The 19,652-nt window shown below is 38.2% G+C and overlaps 3 protein-coding genes across 4 annotated transcripts in view; 2 read left to right on the forward strand and 1 right to left on the reverse strand.

Moving 5' to 3' along the window:
- The window catches only part of LOC105669746 (protein split ends), a 161,391-nt gene that overhangs the window by 39,431 nt on the left and 102,308 nt on the right, over nt 1–19,652 (forward strand). The window lies entirely within an intron of this gene.
- On the forward strand, nt 8,226–10,430 carry LOC105669749 (ceramide-1-phosphate transfer protein). The gene is made up of 4 exons (XM_012362857.2): nt 8,226–8,755; nt 9,356–9,564; nt 9,631–9,806; nt 9,875–10,430. Exons 1-4 carry the CDS (start codon nt 8,628–8,630, stop codon nt 9,995–9,997), a joined length of 636 nt encoding a protein of 211 aa, XP_012218280.1. The 5' UTR covers nt 8,226–8,627; the 3' UTR covers nt 9,998–10,430.
- Nucleotides 10,528–14,780, reverse strand: CNT2 (Concentrative nucleoside transporter 2). The gene is made up of 12 exons (XM_012362844.2): nt 14,200–14,780; nt 13,878–13,937; nt 13,388–13,550; nt 13,109–13,286; nt 12,844–13,009; nt 12,153–12,347; nt 11,894–12,055; nt 11,684–11,777; nt 11,439–11,598; nt 11,192–11,360; nt 10,772–11,111; nt 10,528–10,679 (listed from the first exon to the last, which is right to left on the reverse strand). The coding sequence occupies exons 1-12, from the start codon at nt 14,227–14,229 to the stop codon at nt 10,585–10,587; spliced, it is 1,812 nt and encodes a 603-aa protein (XP_012218267.1). The 5' UTR covers nt 14,230–14,780; the 3' UTR covers nt 10,528–10,584.

Genomic DNA, 19,652 nt, shown 5'->3' on the forward strand with positions numbered 1-19,652 from the left:
TGCAAGACTCCGAAGTCTGTCTCTAATGGGGGTAACGAGATTATCGAGAGAAACCAACGGAGTAGCGTTAAGGAGTTCTCGGTCTGGAGATAGCTGAAATCGGATTAGCAGTGAAACGAGTAATCGGCACCGGGGCTTCTCGTCAGTCTTTCGCGCTACCGGACATTGTGTTTCGATGAAATCTATCGGGTCGACGAAACATTACGTTATCTTAAGCCGTATTCTTTTGTTGTTGTTTTTTTTTTTTTTATAAAAAAATAATTACACGCAGAAAAATATTCTCCGAATTTTCAAGAAGGCAACATTGTAGTAAATCTGACTTTCAATTGTCGCTTCCGTCTCATCGTGTCCTACTTTCACTGTAAAGCAATACTTCATATTTGTGCAGGAAATTTTCAGAAGATGTCAGCGCGCAGTCAAAGTCTTTTAAAAAATTCTTTCGAGCAAGAATTCTTAAAGAATTTATCTGAAGGAAAGAATCCTTCGGGTCAGTCGCAATCGTGATTTAATTCTCGCGCGTTTCCTTAGGCATCAGTTGTCTGCATCCAGAGGAAAATTGGCGAAGCAGTACGCGCGGGGTGCGAGAAATCGGGTTCGTGGGGAAGGCTAGCGACGCGACGAGAGGATTCGGTGAATGGCAAAAGCCAAGGGAAAAGAGATAGAAAGAGACAAGGAGTGGAAGAATAAGGAAAACGGCGGGAGTTCCGTAACGGAGAAAATAAGAAAGCAAATTACCTAGCAGTCACCTACCCTCGGGGTGAGGTGTCGATATGACATGTAGGAAGAGAAAGAGTGAGAGAGGGGGGGAGGGGGACCCACTGGTGGCAACCCCTGGGGTTTATTACAAGGGTGGAATCAAATACACCGGGTGTCAAAAAATGAAATGCCGCCCTGCCGCGTTCCTTGCCGACCCCCTTTTGCCGAACGGAAGGGTGGGATCATGGTGAGTTACGGAAGAAAGAAAAGGAAGAGTCGTAATAGGGTGAGACCGCCGTTCTTCGCGGATAAAAGATCACAGATCGTTTCTTCCTTCGACATCCGACGCGCTTCGGAGATTTAATTAGATATCAAGCGAGAGATTTCTTCTGGCAATATTGTTTGCTTTTATCGTACAGTTATCTTATTCACTTGAATATATTGAAAATTAAATTTCCACACATTTTGCTGCTTTTGAAATTATATTTAGAGAGCTTTTCCGAAATTTATCATATAGGATCGCGGCTGCCGTTGAATGATCGCTTTTCTCGTGAGACAATCTCGAGGGGTGGCGCGAAGCCGATGCGACATAGTCACCCCATTTGCCGGCTTTGCGCTCTTGTTTATTTCGTAATCTTTAAGATCGGAAGGGTTCGAAGTACCTGAGTTAAAGCGGAAATATTGTCAACCTCGATATTGTTGAATTTTCGACAGTCTGATACTGAATGTAAATTAGAATTTTTATTCCTTGTCACCGTTTAACTATCCTTTTAATAATATCAGTAAGAGATAGAATGATTTCATGCGCACAAACTGCTTCAAAATATCGCGAATTCAATCTTCATGATTCGGACGATATATTTCCTGCTCGGCAATGGCTGGAACTTCTTACAGAAACTGCTTTTGGAGAGGGGCGAGGAAACGAGTAGTGATTAAATATTATGACCGGCTCAGTCTTCCGCGACGCGACGCCTGTGGGAGACGTTACTTAGCATAATTAAAGGATCTCTTTGCCGAATATCCATGGGACAAACCGCGTGTCAACGAAGATCTTTCTCCTAAATCATTTTCATAGTTGAAGCAAGTCCAGGCAGTTCGGAAGCACTTAGAAATTACATGTTATTGAATGCGATTGCATTATCGATCGTATATATGATATATTATTCTCTTTATTAATTTTTATTTTTATCGTTCACTGAATCTCTAGAGTTTATTTTTGACAGTCACAATAGAACGACGCGTAGACATTTGCTACTAAATCTTGAAATAACAGATGTCCCAGGCAAGACGTTTGTCTCGGATGATGTATGATGAAAATGTCTTGTAACAGTCAAGTAATGTCTTGTCGGGCGCAAGTACGAGGAAACGACGAGGGTCCGTTAGTAACGTCGCGAGATGACTCGTTGTCCGAAGGGTGAGCGTGCAGCTTGTTCCGCCGCTTTCAACGCGATACTTTCTAGCTTCCTCGTTTCCAAGCAACCTCCGATTATCGTGATTAAGTAAAGAGCTTACTAAACTTTTACTAAAGTTCGTCGATACAAACCTGCATTATTGCTTTCTTCTCATTGCTAACTACACGAAAAAAAAAAAAAAATTATTTACCACGTGCAAATTTTATAGCATGCGTTATATAAAAATATAAAAACATTGTCGAAATTGAGTGCACACTGCAATTAATAATTTCGAAGATTATATCGTTACATGTAAATATTTACTGCAGCAGATAAACTGCTTGAGAAACATAATCCTTAATCAGCATAGTTTCGTTATTCCGCCCCTCGCAATCGTCATCGCATCTGACCAAGAACAACCTTAGAGAGCTACGGTCTGAAGCTGTCCCAGGGTCATTTCCATTTGCCCCTTGCAAAGTGGAATCATTTCCCAAGAGTCTGCGTTCTCCCCCGACCTTCGGGTTCTCGTGGCACAGCTGGCCAGTAGTTCTGAAATCACCCTTCTCCTTTCAATCGAATCGATGAAGCGAGTCCAATCGTAAGAATCGATCATCGCTTTCAGCTTTCTTATTTGCAGCGAGCTATATTTCATTGGTATTATTTTAATTTCCTACGTGATTTATTTTGTATTTTTTCAAATATTCTTAATTTTTGCAGCAAAAGCAAATCTCGTTCAGGTATCGCATGACTTCATTCTTTTACAATCTTGATTCTGGTTTACGCTCCGGTGGCTTCATCAAAAGCAGGCTTCCACCCGGAACTAACTACTAATGCAATCTTTCTCGAGATCTTACTCAGCCGACTTATGATCGTGTGATTTACATAGAAATGGAAACGTAATGTTTGCAGGCTTACTAGACGATTCGTAAACTTTGCATTTGCTTAGAAAGCCCCGTTTAAATGCGAACACGTTTGCGTTTTTTCGTAAATAATAACTAAAGATTTAACGTAGAATCACGTCTTATCTTAAAGCTCCCGTAAATTTTCAACGTTGTAAAACCGAAGTGGGTAATCGAGCAAAGAAATTCGATAGCCAAGATATTCTCCCAAGTTCCCGTGCTAGTTTCGGGTAACATGGTCGTGCGCTCGTGACAGTTTATCAAATTGCAAGGCTGCCCTCGGTACCCGTAAAGGGATGTAAGGGTCGTAACGTGGAACGAGGTTTGAGGGGGTAGCTTATTAGAGCCGCGACAGCGACCCCGACTCCACCTTGAAACCTCCGGCCAACCGCCACCGAGCCAGAGTCTTACCACCTTGCTTCCTTCCACCCTCTTCTGCCCACCTGTCTTCGGCGCTCACTATATCCCCTTGCGTCGCGATCTTCTCGTCTAACCAGTTGACGATCGTATGGTTCAGGCACCGTGAAAAAGATGATTCGACAGAAAAAATCTCAAGGGAAAGCACTTGTTCTTCTTTAATCTGCGAGATATTGAACTGTAAGAAGAATCGTTTCTTAAATGATCGACGGACAGCACATGCATAGATAAACTCGCATGTTTAACGAAAAACTTTATGATATATGCGAGAGAAAAACGATTAATCAGATATATGAAAAAATGAATTTTTTTTTTATATTGACAACTCGAATCAAATATCTAGTTGAAAGTTCAGAGAGAACTTAATGTCGGTAGCATCCTGAATGACAACCAGGAGGAATATATATCGACGCGCGATCCCGAGGGATGTGTAGTTTCTTACGCAAGAACAGGACCGCACACAGCCTGATTTCAAAAGACAGCTTCCCACTTCTCTCTAGAGGGCAGTTTTAAAATTCAACCCCATGCGAAGAACTAGGGGGATGTATGCTACACGACGTTCATATCAATCCCAAGGATCGATATAAAGTTCTGATAGCTCGAGATATGATGAAAAATAAAAATATGGGTCTTTTGTATTGTCGTTATGTCGGGAAGATTTGTCACTATTCTGAAACAATTATGTTTATAAAGTATCCGTAATTCCGCGACACTTTGATAACGCCAGGATGAGACGATAAAAATAATGCTCTTCTCCGCAATGTAAAAAAACATCTGATTAAAAGGCTGGCGATACAGATCAATACAACCATCCGGAGTTAAATTGACAACATAATTCTTTTCATGGAACGTTTTTACTTCCCTGTTTTCCAATTAATCACCTCCATGCACGACAAAATCATGGATTCTGGGTTACGTTCGAATGCATGTTGCGCGTATCAGGAGCGGCTGGCCACGTCGCGCTAATCGTATCGATCGAGCACTCTTAATCCATTAATGAACTTCCCAGGCTCGTTTTACCCTGGGTATCCGGGCTTTTCGCAGGCGCCGTCTGTATCTGTTACATCCCGCCGTTAAGTGTGTGCGTGTGAGTATGCGCCTTTGCTTCACGTACGGTCGCTGACAAAAGTTCAAGTTAAAATTGCTCGAATCGCTCGGATCTACTGCTTACAGATAATCTTACGTCTCGAAACATTCATATCTTTTATTATGCAATAATATACCGAGAGAATGATTAATTATATAATCTCTTGGTATTTTAAAATATATTAAACGTTTTTTTATAAACTCTAAGATATTTGAGAAAGTTCAGGCTATTCTCTAGACACGCTAATGTCTCCATTCGTTTGTCTTACAAATGAAACTTTGCATTTTTTCATTCTGCTTTAGATTTTAGAGATTAACGCGGCTACTTTTGGCCAAGACTCTACAAGTACGCGTATATATGTATTTGTATAATGCGACACTTTGCAGACTCTTGTTGGTTGACAGTGATTTTCTATAGAATACAAAACTGTCGTTAGACCCTTTTGCGAAAAGGTCTGTCCCCAACTCTCGTACGTAGCTCACCTAAAACTTTTCCTACGAACCGCACACGAGGGTGTAATGCTGTACATCGAAGGGTTAGAAATTTCTCGTCACTTTGCTCCTCTTTCCCTCCGCTCGTTTTGTCTTTCTTTCAATCATGTCTGATGCTTCGTTACAATTTACAGAATAACATTTCTCGAGATATTTTCTCTTTACAATGAAAATCAAATCAATTGGCCAGTGTAACTTTCAGAACGTCAGAAGTCAGGCATTGATTTAATACTTTGGCATGAATTGAAAACAGACAATAGTAAAATCACAATCAATTTCTAATGACACGTTAACTCTATACTGATTATAAAATAATAATGAAGAAAATATATTCTTGTCGGATTTTGCGTTTTTTGCATACAGGACTATTCGCCCGAAATCCTTTTTACAGAGCCGCCAAACAAGCGATAAGTCTCTTACGCCGTCTTCGTCCTCGATAACAAATTCCTCAAATATTTATCTGCCTTGTACCCTCGAATTTCTCTAGTACGTCGCCCCAAACGCCACTTCCGTTTCACACTCGGCGAATGTGTCAATTCTGACGCCTATCGACGTATGACAAACACCCTTCTCGTCTCCCGCTAGCTGTCGTCTTGTCGTCTCTGACAACCCTGACAATCGGGACAAAAGAACGATGTGAAAGGGAGAGAGTTGGGAGAGTAGAAGATACTTGTTTCATTGTGTCAGAGATTCGTTATTTATAATGTAGCTTCAATAAAAAAAATATTAATAACCAGTGCCAATTAAACTCAGATTTTTTTACTGATATTCTTCTTTCGAAAGTTGATCCGTGTCTTTCGCATTTTAATCAGCTAATCTTTTGGAGAATTATGAATATATATATATATATATATATATAACTAGACAAAAGTTAGTTTATACATTCTGACCGCAAAGTCGACGAAAGAAATTCCATTCGTCTTCACAGGACAGCGAACTCTCCGTCGATTAAATCGAATGTTCGTGACATGTCTCGCGCGCCGGCTGCATGCAATTAATTTATTTTTCCCCGCGCTCGAGCGTTAATTGTTAAACTTAGATGGGCGGTCGTCGACGATCCCGCAGTTAGACTTCGAGATGGAAAGAAAGAGACGACGAGCTGCTATGGAGAGAGAGAAGCGGAGACAGAGATGCGACTAGACGTCCGACGCGGACGGGACGGAGAAGGACGAAGAGGGATGATTGCAGAAGGAAGACGATAGCAACGACGGCGGGACGGAGTCGCGAGGAGGGTTACTGCTAGGCCGGCGGCAGACCGAGACGAGAGAATCGAGAAGTTCCGACGAGAGGCGGGAAGCCAAGGCACGACGCGACGGGCAGATTGGGTTACAGAGATAATTAGAACGATGATCGGGGGCAATGTACGCCTCGTTGAACGATTCTTTTTAGTCGTTCGACACACCGTCGTCGGCGTGTTGGTTTCGCATTTTCAGAGGCGAAGCGATAAAGGCGTGAAAGTGCCCACTGAAGCAAGATACGATCGTAGAGCGTGTCGTGTCCCGGGAATCAAGACGGCGCGTCTCCTCGTCGATAAGTCTCAACGGCGGAGATATTACGGCACCCCAGTGACACATTTTTATGCGCCGCAGCTACGAGGTCGTCGTGTGATTGGTCGTTGAAGCCGGCACCCCCGTGAGATCGCTTGACCGGAAATGGGTAGCCGTCGTAAAAGCATCTACGGCACGTTCGTCCGACCGGAATATTCATCGCAATTCTTCGCGAGGACGATTTTCCCCGGCAATCTTCCTCATCGGCAAGACTTTTGGGAACTGCCTGCCCGGAGATGGAAGTCGGCGATACCACGCGAAAGTCCGTTATCAGTAGCGAAAATCTATTTTCATTCTAACTTCTCGTGTAGTTTTTAGATTACGCGCTCCGCGCTCAACGTCGCGCGCTTGACTTTGCTCTATTTGCGTTGAGGGACATCTGAATATTTAACCGGCCCTTCAGCCAACCCCATCTCTTTCGCTCCTCCGCAAACCCCGCTCTCTCGTCCGACTCTCAGTCCCAGTTGCGGTGAATTATTTAACACCTCCAGGGAGACCGGTTACCTATGCGAACCGACGTGTCAGCGAAATTTCAGTATTCTTTGTTTATGTTTCCACGTCACGTACTGTATCAATAGCCACGCAACTCTGAACACCGTTGTGCCACAAACTGCAGTGATAACATCAGGAATATATAAACCGGGATTAAGTATCATAAATTTAATTTATTATGCATAATTGGATAAAGGTGCAAATTAAGCAATTACTTGAGCAATGAAAGAATATCATGAAAGAAAATTATTATCGAACAAATTTATGCAAATCACGATATTATATTTGCAATACGGGATTTTCTTGCGTCCTGTACATATTAATTTGAAGGAAGAAAATGTTAAATTCAATTCTGTTAGCATATATTTTTATCAGTGGCACAGAAATACTGAAATGTTCCGGTCCAAATAAGCCGAAGACGAGGTGGGAAGATACTCGCAAGAATTTCCCAATTCTCCCCACGTCGAAACCAACTCGGTAAATGCACACGGCGATTGTTCGACAAATAGAGGTCGGGAGTAAATAATGTGCAAACACAACAACTCCTGCTATGTATCGAAAGACGTAGGTTGCCTACAGCTGTGCATACATTTTATGTTCAAGGAAATCAGAGTACAAAATGCAATATTTTATATTAAGTTAAAAAAAATGTCTGGCAAAATATTCACACAAACATTTAAATATGTACATATCCCGTTTACAAGATAAAATATCGTACATTTGGAAAAAATATCATAGTCTCTGTAACAAGTCCCTCGAATATGGCGCCTCTTACGGAATATGATAGTACCATATAAGCATACTTCGTATGATACTGTCGTACTCATCGAACGATGTTCGAGCTCGTACTATTCAGGAAAACTTCTTACTTTTCTTTTACTGATAATACTTTTTTTCCCTTTTATTTTTTTTTTGTTTACAAAAGATACACGAAGTGAAATCTGTTTAATGGAATATTGACTTTGCAAAAACATTGCAATGTATATTTTACAATATTAATTAGTTTTTTAAAAAATAATTGATTTATTATTTAAATAAGATTATTTTTTAAATGGGGAGTACATTAAAAAAAATTATGAATTTTTCTGAATGCAATGATGGCAATAAGAGGAATAGATATATTTGTCACAAAAATATGGATGTGCATGATTCTGTCTGGTTTAGTCGTCGTCATCGTCGTTGTCGTCATTTTCTTTTCTGCATCTTTCTTAAATCTTTATCAAATTTATTTTTAAATTATTAGCGCAGTGATAGAATCGGTATGGTTTGTACATTTCAGCGATGTATCGTATGAAGATTAGGTGTGATCTTGAATAGAGTGCGCTAGATTGTATTTCTCTTTCCTTTCTTTGCTGTAGAATCTTCAATTCCAAGCGAACATTGCGAACTCAAATGATACATGTGAACGTGAACTGTCATTGATTTTAAGATGACGCCGTCAATCTTGAATACGTCACGCTCCACCTGTCGCAGTGACTGTGATAAGCAGGCAGGCATATAATTACAGTCCAAAGAGTTATGCGGTACCGAGGCAGATAACGTGACTTATCGTACCGTAGCGCAGAAGCAAATTCGATTGTCGTTTGGTTGAATGCAGTGAGTCGACAATGGCGGAGGGACCAGAACTGAGTTTTTTCGATTTACGTACTGTACACGATTCTTTTGACCGAGCTCTCGTGGAAAATGATGATATAGATCTAAAAGCCTATCTAGAGGCTTACAATGAACTGTACAAGTAAGTCATGTCGCTTATATCTTCCCTTCTTTTGTCATTATTTAACATAACCTTGTCACAATGCACAGATTTCAAGTTCATTACAGTCGACATTCGAATTATCAAAGTGAGATAAAAAATAGATATGCCACATTAACAAGCTAAATGAAATCATTTTACGTTATTAGAACAAAAATGTTTCTTTTATATTATGTATTATTTTAACATATGCATAATTTATGTATATTATTTTTATCCAAAATGTAATAAAGATTTGCGGGAATCTTACGTTAATTGTAATCACGTGTAATCACTGTGCGGAAGTTCACTCTCAAAATTGGACAGAAACGTTTTTGTAGTGTTTATTCTATATTGATTTGTAGTATTTTCTGTGCCTCCTGGCATTTGTTCTTGGTTCTTGTAGCCTTTTTCCTGATAGTTCTTTTGTTATTATCAAACCATATGTTCGCATTATATTATAACCATAATTTTCTGATATTATCTTGGGATCAAATTTCTTTTCTGTTATCTGTTATTCATTATCAAGACAACAGATTAATCATGTTATCTTTTTCTAAATCTTTGGAGATTGTGTCATATAATGTGTTGCTATGCGCGCAGATTTTTTCAGCTAATGGGCAGTGTCTTCAGTTTTGTCTCATCTGATCTGAAGCAAAAGATAGACATCTTGATTGATTTAATAAACAAAGATGACCAGAATTACAGGACTATTAAGTCTATGATCGAATATGAAAAGGAGAACAAATTGTTAGAAAAGTCTGACTTTGTCAATGGCTCACGTACTTTATTACGACTACATAGAGGTTTAGGTATTATATCGTTGTCCGCTAATTTTGTTTAGAAATGCACAGTTTATCGACATTATGGTCTTTTAGATTTTATTAAAGAATTCTTGCGACAACTGGGTGATCTCTTGGACGCTGATAAAACGTCTAGTTGTTGTCAAGACTCCTATAACAAAACCCTGGCCAAGCATCACCCGTGGGTGATTAGGAAAGCTGCAATAGTCGCCATGTACACTATGCCTACTAGAGAGGCGTTGTTTAAGAAGGTAAACGGGTTGACAGAATGCTTTTTGGGGTTGTCGAATCACTGTTTTCACTTATACCTGATTCTCAGGTTTGTGGTGAAAATGTCCAACGAAACATAGACGTCCTGCCGAAAATGTTGGAAGTGACTGCCGACGTGTTCAATCGCACTCACAGTATTTATGAAACTTACCAGCTACATGCTCTACCATAAGCGTAAAAAAGAATGAGAACACTTCGTTCGATTTGTAGCTTTGCGAAGCACCGCACGCGATATTTCACATTCTTAAAATATTGTGATATTATTTTATTGTGCTTAGATATTGTGTATAATTGTCGTACTTTCGATGTAATAAATAAGCACATTTATTTTTTTGGGATATGTAATATTTTATAGTTAATATTTACAATTATATTATGCGTACTAACAATGTACAAATATAGTGGCACTTGCGTACAATAAGCGTATCACTAATGTATGATGTGATCTTGTCATTTTGTATTGTTCGAGCGAAAATGATTTTGTTATGTAAAATGCTATAAATTTCCAAAACAGTGATACTACAAATATTATTTATAAGCTATCAGCCATTTCTATAACAGTATTATATAAATACTTATTACTGATAAAAAAAACATAAGATTAATTTGTTTCTTCTTTTTCGATATCATTACTCACCTATTTACAATTATTTAATAAGAGGGAGAGAGGAATTTTTAAAAGAAAAAAGATCAACATTCAAGTCTTATTACAAATACTTGTGTAATATTATAGTAACTATAAAAATGCAATTTTTGAAGTCAAGTTAATTGACTACTTAACGTTGTCGCTGCAGTGATGTTCGATATTGGTGTAATAACATTTGGAGAAGACGAAATGTCGTCGATTAGCATACCTACAATAAATTAAAACTTGATCGGTAACGAACTCTTTAGAGCAAAACGAGAGGTAGCGACTCAACGGTCGTATTAGGAATCTCAGCCTTACCGGCGATGCTGGCTGTGAGAAAAGTAGCGGCGCTGCCAGCAATAAAGGATCGTATAATGACTCTGGTCACTTGCTCCTTCTTTTCTGGCGCCAAAGAGGCGAAGACACCGATCTGTATACCGATCGACGCCGGATTCGCGAAACCGCAAACCGCGAATGTCGCTATCGCTTCCGACCTCCCGAATAATTTGCCCTGCTTCTTGAACTCGCCCATTTTCTGATAAGCGACTAATTCATTGACCATCGTCTTCAAGCCTATTAATGTCGCTACTTCTTCGCAATGCTCCCAAGGAACGCCGAGGACCCAACTTAATGGCATGAAGACTTTCGCGAAAATAATCTGCAAAATGCAAGCTCTAAAATTGCTCGGAAAGATACATTTTCAGTAATTAGATAGATCGGCGTGTAGTAATTTATTACCTCGAGACTGAGAGCCTCGTAGCCAACGAGGCCGCCGAACCAAGAAAGTATTGCATTAAAAAATGCAATGAACGATACAAAAGCAACAATATTAGCGACTATACCCAAAACGATCGGGAGTGCAGCCAATGCACCGTTGGTGGCGGCGTCCAAAATGCTGGTGTCTTTTCTAATCGCAATTGACAATTCCCGTGACAATTATTAATTGTCAATTAAGATGAGAAATCTAAAAAGTTTTTGTACTTACGATTTTTCAAGCTTGATATTTTCGGATTTCGTGAGACTTTTTTCAGTTTCCGGGTAAAAGAGTTTGGAAAAGCACAAGGCCGTCGGTGCCGACATCACGGACGCGGTAATTAAATGACCCGGATTTGCACCAAAGGATATGTAAGCGGCCAATACCGTACCTGCAACGGGCGAGTAAGAATTAAAGAATTAAAAGTTGGAATTTGATGACGCCGAATGAATCGTATTATAAACTCCATGACAGACCAGAGACTGTAGAAAATCCTGAGCTCAATATAGCGTGCAACTCCGAGGAAGTTAATTGATTAATATATGGTTGGATTAGAAGAGGAGTTTCCGACTAGAAAAGAAAGCAAACTGTAAAGCTTTGAATTGTGATGTCTCTCATCAGATTTTATTTTGTCAGAATGCAAATGAATTACTCATCGGTTGTTTACACGATGTCAAAAACATTACCATTCCGATGAAAGGATTAGCGACGGCGATTATTGATTCACACAGCGTCGTGTTCATTATGCTTTGCAAGATCCATCCTAATTTCATGATAATCCATTGCAATGCGCCGATGTAGCACAAGATTTGCACTACGAAGCTGAAGAAAAAGATAACGGGCAGCACCTAATACAATGTCAGTAGCGATTTGTGACAATGTAAAGTTATAAATTGATCATAAAAAATTCTTAATAATAAATTAACAGTTTACATATCAACTAACTGAAAATGCGAAAACTCCCTTGTCTACTAGGTATTCTGAGAATACGAAATTGGCGCCGGCTTTAGCGAAATGTAAGAAAGTAGCCACTTTGTTGGATATGCATTCAAAAATACTGCGACCGACCGGCCATCGAAGCGTAATGAGTCCAAGTACAAATTGTAAAATAAGGCCCCAAACAACAGTCGTCCAATTGATCTGTACAGATTTAATGATATAATTATCAAAATAATGAAAAATAATCGTATAGAAAATTATTAGGATTTTATATTTTTTTTTAAAGAAATTTAAATTTCTTTTTATCTCTCAATTAGATATTTTTTTTTTATTATTTGTCTTCTTTTCTCTCCTGAAAAATCGTATGCTTTGACTTATATCGTGCATTAAAGATTCGTAAACAAGAGATCCGCGTGCATTAAGTACATTAGACGATTTAATGAAATGGGTCAATTCCAGCGGAATTAGCGACGCGTCTACCCACGCGTCTCCAGCAATTTTCCTCAGTCGCGTATGTGTCACACTAATTGGAGCGCGTTCGAGTTGATGCGGCAGATGAGAATAATTGTTACGTAAAGTGTGAAGTCGGTGAGTCAACTATTCTCCCAGAGATGTTTCAAGTGACAGCGAAAAAAAATCAGAGCCGGATTTACATGATAACTAATGAAGCTTGAGTTTTCGAAGACGATCTACTTGCCTGTGCAGGGTGTTTGGAGAATATCCATCCCAATCCTATAATAGTGACAATGCCGATGATGCTAACTAATCTGTATCTTGATTCCGCGGTATCAAGAATGAGGAAAGTAACGATAGCTATTAATGCAGTGACGTAAAAGATCGTCCTTACGATATTCATCCCATATCTAGAAATTTTTACGATAACAGTCGTTAATATTTTTGCGATAGAAATCGTTTGTATTAAGCACTTGTTACTTTCGGATAAGATAATGTTAATGCTTTACTTGGTACTTTGCAAGCATTCCACATAATTCGTTATTGGCGAACAGTATTGTATGATATATTTTCCAAAATATCGCTTTACGATAAAAAAGTAAAATAGGCCAATGTAAGTAAGTCCTACAAGTATAAGTAGCAAACCGTAGCCATCGCACCATTGGAGATCGCAGTGATTTTCTGAAACTGAAAGAAATTCTCATTCAAGTTGTAAATTATGTATTTTTGCTGTTTTATCGATCAGACATTACGTGACTTCAATTCTGTCGAAACAACTCAACACGTACATTTACTTTTCCAATATATACCCGCGTAGACTACATAGGCTACAATAAGAAGATTTAAGATCACTAAGGCAAAAGTCTTGAAAATTCTTCGGTGTTTTGAAAGATAAGCATTAACCGCGTCACTTTTGGCCGTCCAAGGCTTTCTTGAATAAGAAGCGGCATCCTATGAGAACAACGTTATATGTTAATATTGTTTCTGAACTGTTACTGCGCTATTCAAAAGTTTTAATGGCAGTGATGTGAAGTCGCTGTGCACTGTTTTATGTTTCCTGCAGTTTCCATATTGAAAAGTGAGTGTGAAGTAAACATGTTCATTGCTCAATGACAACAGCAAAATACATACTTTGTTATTATGCTGTATTCATGTAACTGTTATCGTCGATTGTTTGTGCGCGCAAAAGCGCTTGAAGATATAGTTAGACAATTGATTGTTTTGCAAAGGCATTCCTTCGCAATGGTAATAAGAGTGAAACGAAAGCGACATACTTACACGATTTGTGATGGGTTCAGTTTTCCGGCGACCACTTTCTAATACGTCTAACTGATTATCCTATTAATTGAAAGCAATGCATTCTTTTTTCAAATACATTTTTTATATTTCTGAATTTTTTTAAATTTACAATATATTTTAAAACATTTAATTAAAATATGAGGAAAATTCTATTACATATATATTTTTAAATTTTAGATAATTTTAGATGTAACTAATAAGAAATCTATTTTTGAATATTTAAAGCAAACTGTCGATAATAATTTATAAATCATTTAATAAAAATAGGTTTTTCGGTAAATTAAAATATATTAAAATTTACTTCAAACGAATGGTTCACTGCTCCAGACATGGTTCACTGTTTTTCACTTCACGACTGAAACGTGGCTTGTTTCCGTCGTTCTTTTCACAATACTGATCGTAAAACGAAAGAATGTACTTCTTCGGCGTACGAAAGGAATAACAATTCTCCCATATAGACACCTTGTAATCTTATTGAAATCGCACAAGTAGATAACATTGATAACAGCTTGCAAGACTTCAATCACAATTTAGCTATCGGTAACATAATTTATGTGCATCACTCGCGAAGTCTTCGTGTAACGAGAGATTTTCACAGAATTGATGCATTATACAATTCATCGTTTCAAGTGATTTTAAATTAATTGTTTCTTGATAAGTTGTTTTTTTTTCGCAATCTGATAAAAGTTTCGTTATTGATTTCATTATTGATTATATTGATTAATCAGCTTAGATAGCTGCGCGTGGGCATTTTACGATAGATACTTAAACTGCATTAACGAAAAAATCTAATGATAGTGAAAATATATCGAAGTAACACTTAGTATCGCTTGTTAGCTACGTGCAAGAAGATAAGCCGACCGAGGAACTACTGAAAATCGGTGACGCGATATAGCTGTTGTGTAAGCTTCAGGTATGAGGAATACGAGTGGGGGACACTCCCTTCTTACCGTGATATTTTGAATGAAAAAAGATATTGCGAATATCCTTTTTTGCAATCGTGAAGTTATGATGGATCTTGCTGATGTACAGAACATCTCAGGTTCGTTACATTTCCTTTCACCCATCAGTTCTGTGATGAACTCGGAGCAAATTTTTTAAATCTTTCATCCCGAACATTTTTGCGATATATTCATTCACATTCACACAAATTAATATTCAGATTAAAATTCTGTTGATTAAAAAAAATTTGTAGATCAAAAATTTAAACATTTGTAATCAGTGTAACATTTTTACACACATGTGACAATTATAAAAGAAATTATATTTTTATTATATTTCATGTATTTTTCTGGCAAATTGCTGATCTGAGCATCACGTGTGAACACAAAATTGAAGTTTATATAAGAATACGTGATTCAACACGATATGCTGCAATTACAGTTGTTTTCCACATCATTATTGTGAATAAGGTATTTAAATTATTTTGCAATTATTTAATAATTCTGTTTGCTGTATGCAGTGAATATTATTACAATTTATCTTCCATATCTCTATAATCGTACAAAGCACTTTAGTTCTAACAAAATTCACCTTTTCTGTTTTCTGTGTCTATATTCATTCATGATTCAGCAAACACGGTGAGGTTTTTAACTTGATGTGTTTACATTAAACTTCTTCTTATCGTATACGGTCTTTCTTATCTATTTATTTATGTAATTGTAAAGAAACAAAATACAAATAACGACGGACGGATTTGTACGGGCATTAAAGAGTCAATAAAAAGTTCTGAAGTGTGTCGCGTTTCGTATCGCATCATTTTCGTATGCATACGCGTGCAGCGATCACGCGACGCGTCGTCTTAATGGATCGCTGCTTGGTCCGTGAGATGCAATTCAAAACAGGTGTATAAAAATTCTTGCGCTACCGCGGTTCAACGATGCGTACGCGCGTGCAGTTGATCATACTGTCGGCGATCCAGCCGGGACGTGGAAACTGGAGAACTAAACCGGAAGACGAGGCCGCGTAGGATCCGCGATCGTAATAAGGAAAAGCCGCGGTTAGAAATAGACATTTCGTAATTGCATATAACCGCAGCGCGTAATAAACCATTTCCTGAAAAAGAAAAATATATTATTTACACGACGAACAGAATATTACCTACGTTTTGACGACGTCGCTACAGCTAATGCAAGGCAAATTACTGCCATCAACTGATAACAAAATATATTATCGTCAAGCAATTTTTATTTATCTATTTTGAAACCGCATATTTTATGTATCTATGTACATTATATTTTTCAAGAATTATTTTTAATATTTAAACGAATATTGTTTCCAAATTTCAAGCTATTTTGAATTATATTATTGTCGATAATGAGAATATGTTAAATTAAGGTAAATGGAATTTTCCATTTTTTGGAAATATTAAAACAGATGCACAAAACTGTCTTTCATATTGTGACACATTTGTGCAAACAGTTGTAATTATCTAGTGCAAGATATATTTATTAATTACTCAAAACAAGATAGATTATTATTTGAAAGTTATTGCTTACAGCGTAATTACGTCAAGTAGCGATATCTCTATTTATTGAGAGCGATTTTTATTTTTACATGAACTTGTCTTCGAGTATAAAACTGATTTGATAACACGATGCGATAAAGTTAAGCTGAGGCAAATTTAATACGATTATATGCATTCAATTGAATGTCTCGATACGATGTGATCGAACTACGTTTTAGTGATAACAATTTAGTTCCGATAAATATAAACTCTCATTGATTATGAATTTTTGTTATCATTAATGAAAAAATGACTTGTCATGGAGCTATGTCATTAAAAACGCATATCTAATCAAGAAAATAAAGTAGACCATGTCGTAGTATAATATTGGTTTTAAGCGCGTATAAAACTTCAAAATTTAAACATACGATTAACTTCACTACTCACGAGTATTTCAGTATACATGTATTTCAGATTACATTAAAGCGATATATATATATATATATATATATAATTGTAACAAGGTCACAAAGATATATCCGATTCAAAAAAGTCAGGCATTAATTATACATAATATTCAGAAAACATTGATATGAAACAGTTGTTAATGCGCTGAAGTGAATAGGCTTTAAAACCAATGGTATAATCGATGATATCAAGTTGAAATTAGCCGTAGAAATGATTAATTTCTATTAAAACGTTTTTTTTTTTGTACAATTTGCGACATCCTGTATGATTGTTCTTAAGTTTACACATAATTAGATCGCTCTCAAATCACACGAAGCAGGAAGTCCGAGTAATAGGAGGCTGCCAAGGCTAAACTGTCTGGCTGCTGGCGAGGAACAAAAAAATCGGGAAGATGATGCTCAGCTTATCTCGTCGAGACGTGACGAGAGGACATTATTTTGCGGAGAATCATGTTGGACTTTTGTTCAAAGTGATGCGCGACGGCTCGAGTTCATCTTCGTTGTAAGCGTTCTTCCTTCCGTTTGACGTGCTCGAGTTACTTAAATCTATTCAACGGAAGAATGTCATTTTTGATACAGATCGTGCATTATGGAGTCGGCTTATTTTTTTTTTTTTTTTACGCATTTTTTCATTTTATGTACTCCGCATATTCGAAATCGCGGAATTTACGAGTTGACAAGCAAATGTTATGATTAGATCAGCGTAATTTCTACGATATAAACGAAAACTTATTTTGCCACGTAAGATTTGCTTTCATTGGTGGATTATATTCTGCTTGGACTCTCTTTTTGACTGTCACATGACGTAATAATGTGTTTAGTCTGCCGAATGTTTTAGACTTCGTGGTATTTACAAACTGTGTGGTCTGTGCTGCTACACGAGAATCTCTGAGAGGAAAGAATTAGCCTCCGGCGTTTTGTAATATTAGATAATCTTTACGTGTGAAAATGATCGAAGTACGAGATTTTTAATTCAATTGGATAAAATTAATGTATGAAATGAAATTTTTAGCGTGAAAAAAATTTGTCTCCCGGGATTACAATTGTACATTAAATTTTTTAATGTAACATCGCGATGTATATTAAAATTACGTATTTAATTATTCGTATCCCAAAGGATTTCTGCATTATTCCATCCAATCGGAACCATAAATCGGAACTATTTAGACAACAGATCTTTTCTATTTGCGTCTAATGCCTTACCGCGTGGCCTTGATAAGCTTATGCGAAAATTGTTCTATTTTCTACGTACACATGGCGCAGCTAAGCGGAGCCAGCTTTAGATTTCTGGCGCTGTGCCATAAAAGCAACATGAACAGCCAAATTTGAGAAACGTAATTTGCACGAGGAAACGTAACTCGCACACTCGAAGCGAATTATCGTCACGTTTTTCGCTGCGCATTCTTGAGGTTACCGTAGACCCAAAGACTCGAAAAATCATCATACGAACGAATAATGTCGCGATTCTCCCAGACGAATCCGACGCGCGGAAATGCGGACTCGTTGCATCGCGCGCGGAAATAGTACCCGCTGATCTGCCGGATACTGGACACACGAGAGCACAGGAAAATTAAATATTCCGCAGAATTCCGTCGTCCCTTCTCCTTCGCTGCCCTACACTCCTCGCCGCCGCCTCTGCCGGTTTCAAACGTCGTCTGAAACGACTCGTTCACGTCGTCAACATCCGCGTCGCGCCATTTCTTATCGCCTCCCTTGGCTCGAAAACAAAAGCATCGAATTTAACCCTTTTATTAGAGCAGAAATACGTATACAATTCTGTTCGGCCATTCGAGCCTGCAAAATCGAGATCTGAATTGAGATTTGAATTCCGATATACACGAGACTTTTACGTTATAATTTTGAGAGCTTTCTTATTTTATTTTATTGCAGGCATTATTGTAGGCGCTGTTACACATCTTTTTCGCTTCTTGTTTCTAGCATAATTAGTGATTTCGTCGGTAGTTTTATCATAGTGCGATATGATCAGCGGAATATTGTGCTGTAGAAGCGCATTACTCTGACCGAGACGTTGTAAAGTTAGAGTTACATAATCGAACGTGCGACGACGAGATCGGTTGTCGCGTACGCAGCATAATTCGTGATTAGGCACTTCATCATTATGCGATTTAACCAGACGGAACGCGTACGTGACTGCGCGTACGCTTCCTTCCTCGTGTTCTCGTGTTTCTTTACTCCCATTTCGTTGGAATGCCGCGCGTCCGATTCATCCGTCGTCTGTCGCAGCACGCGACACCCTTCGGCGGCTGCATGGATCGTGTTCCACCTTGTAATTCTTCTACGTCACTTCCGATATCTGTCTGTTCCATCTAATGTCTCGTCGCGTTACATCTCTATTTAAGAAACCTCGTAAAGATTTACCTCACTGACGTCTTTAGATCTCTTTCCTTGTCAATTTCAAATCAATCTATTTTTTAACTTTGAATATATAATATTTGTCATCAATCATATCGTGAAGACGAAGAGTTAATTTACACGCAATTCTATTCGCTTTGAAGGAAATATATCTTCTTTTGAATTCTTTTAAATTCAAAAACTATTGGGTGTTTGCGTGACTCTTAAATTCTTTAGCTTAAAATTGCGTTTCGATGAAGTTTACGCTTAACTTGGAAAGTTTATAAAAATGCGTTTCGTATTCCGGTCTGAAGACGTCTGTCTGTGCTGGGGAACGAGCGCGGAATATCGAAAAGACGGTGTGAGACCGGGGGGATAAAGAGTGGGAGATAGGGAGATCTCTTCTCTGGCGATTTGCGTGTTCCCGATAGGCGGTTTTAAAATGACCGTCTGGCCGAAGAAGACGATTGCGTTGCGCGCCTACGCGCG

Source organism: Linepithema humile, chromosome 3 (assembly GCF_040581485.1).
Source record: "Linepithema humile isolate Giens D197 chromosome 3, Lhum_UNIL_v1.0, whole genome shotgun sequence".
In the NCBI taxonomy this organism is placed as follows: Eukaryota; Metazoa; Arthropoda; class Insecta; order Hymenoptera; family Formicidae; genus Linepithema; species Linepithema humile.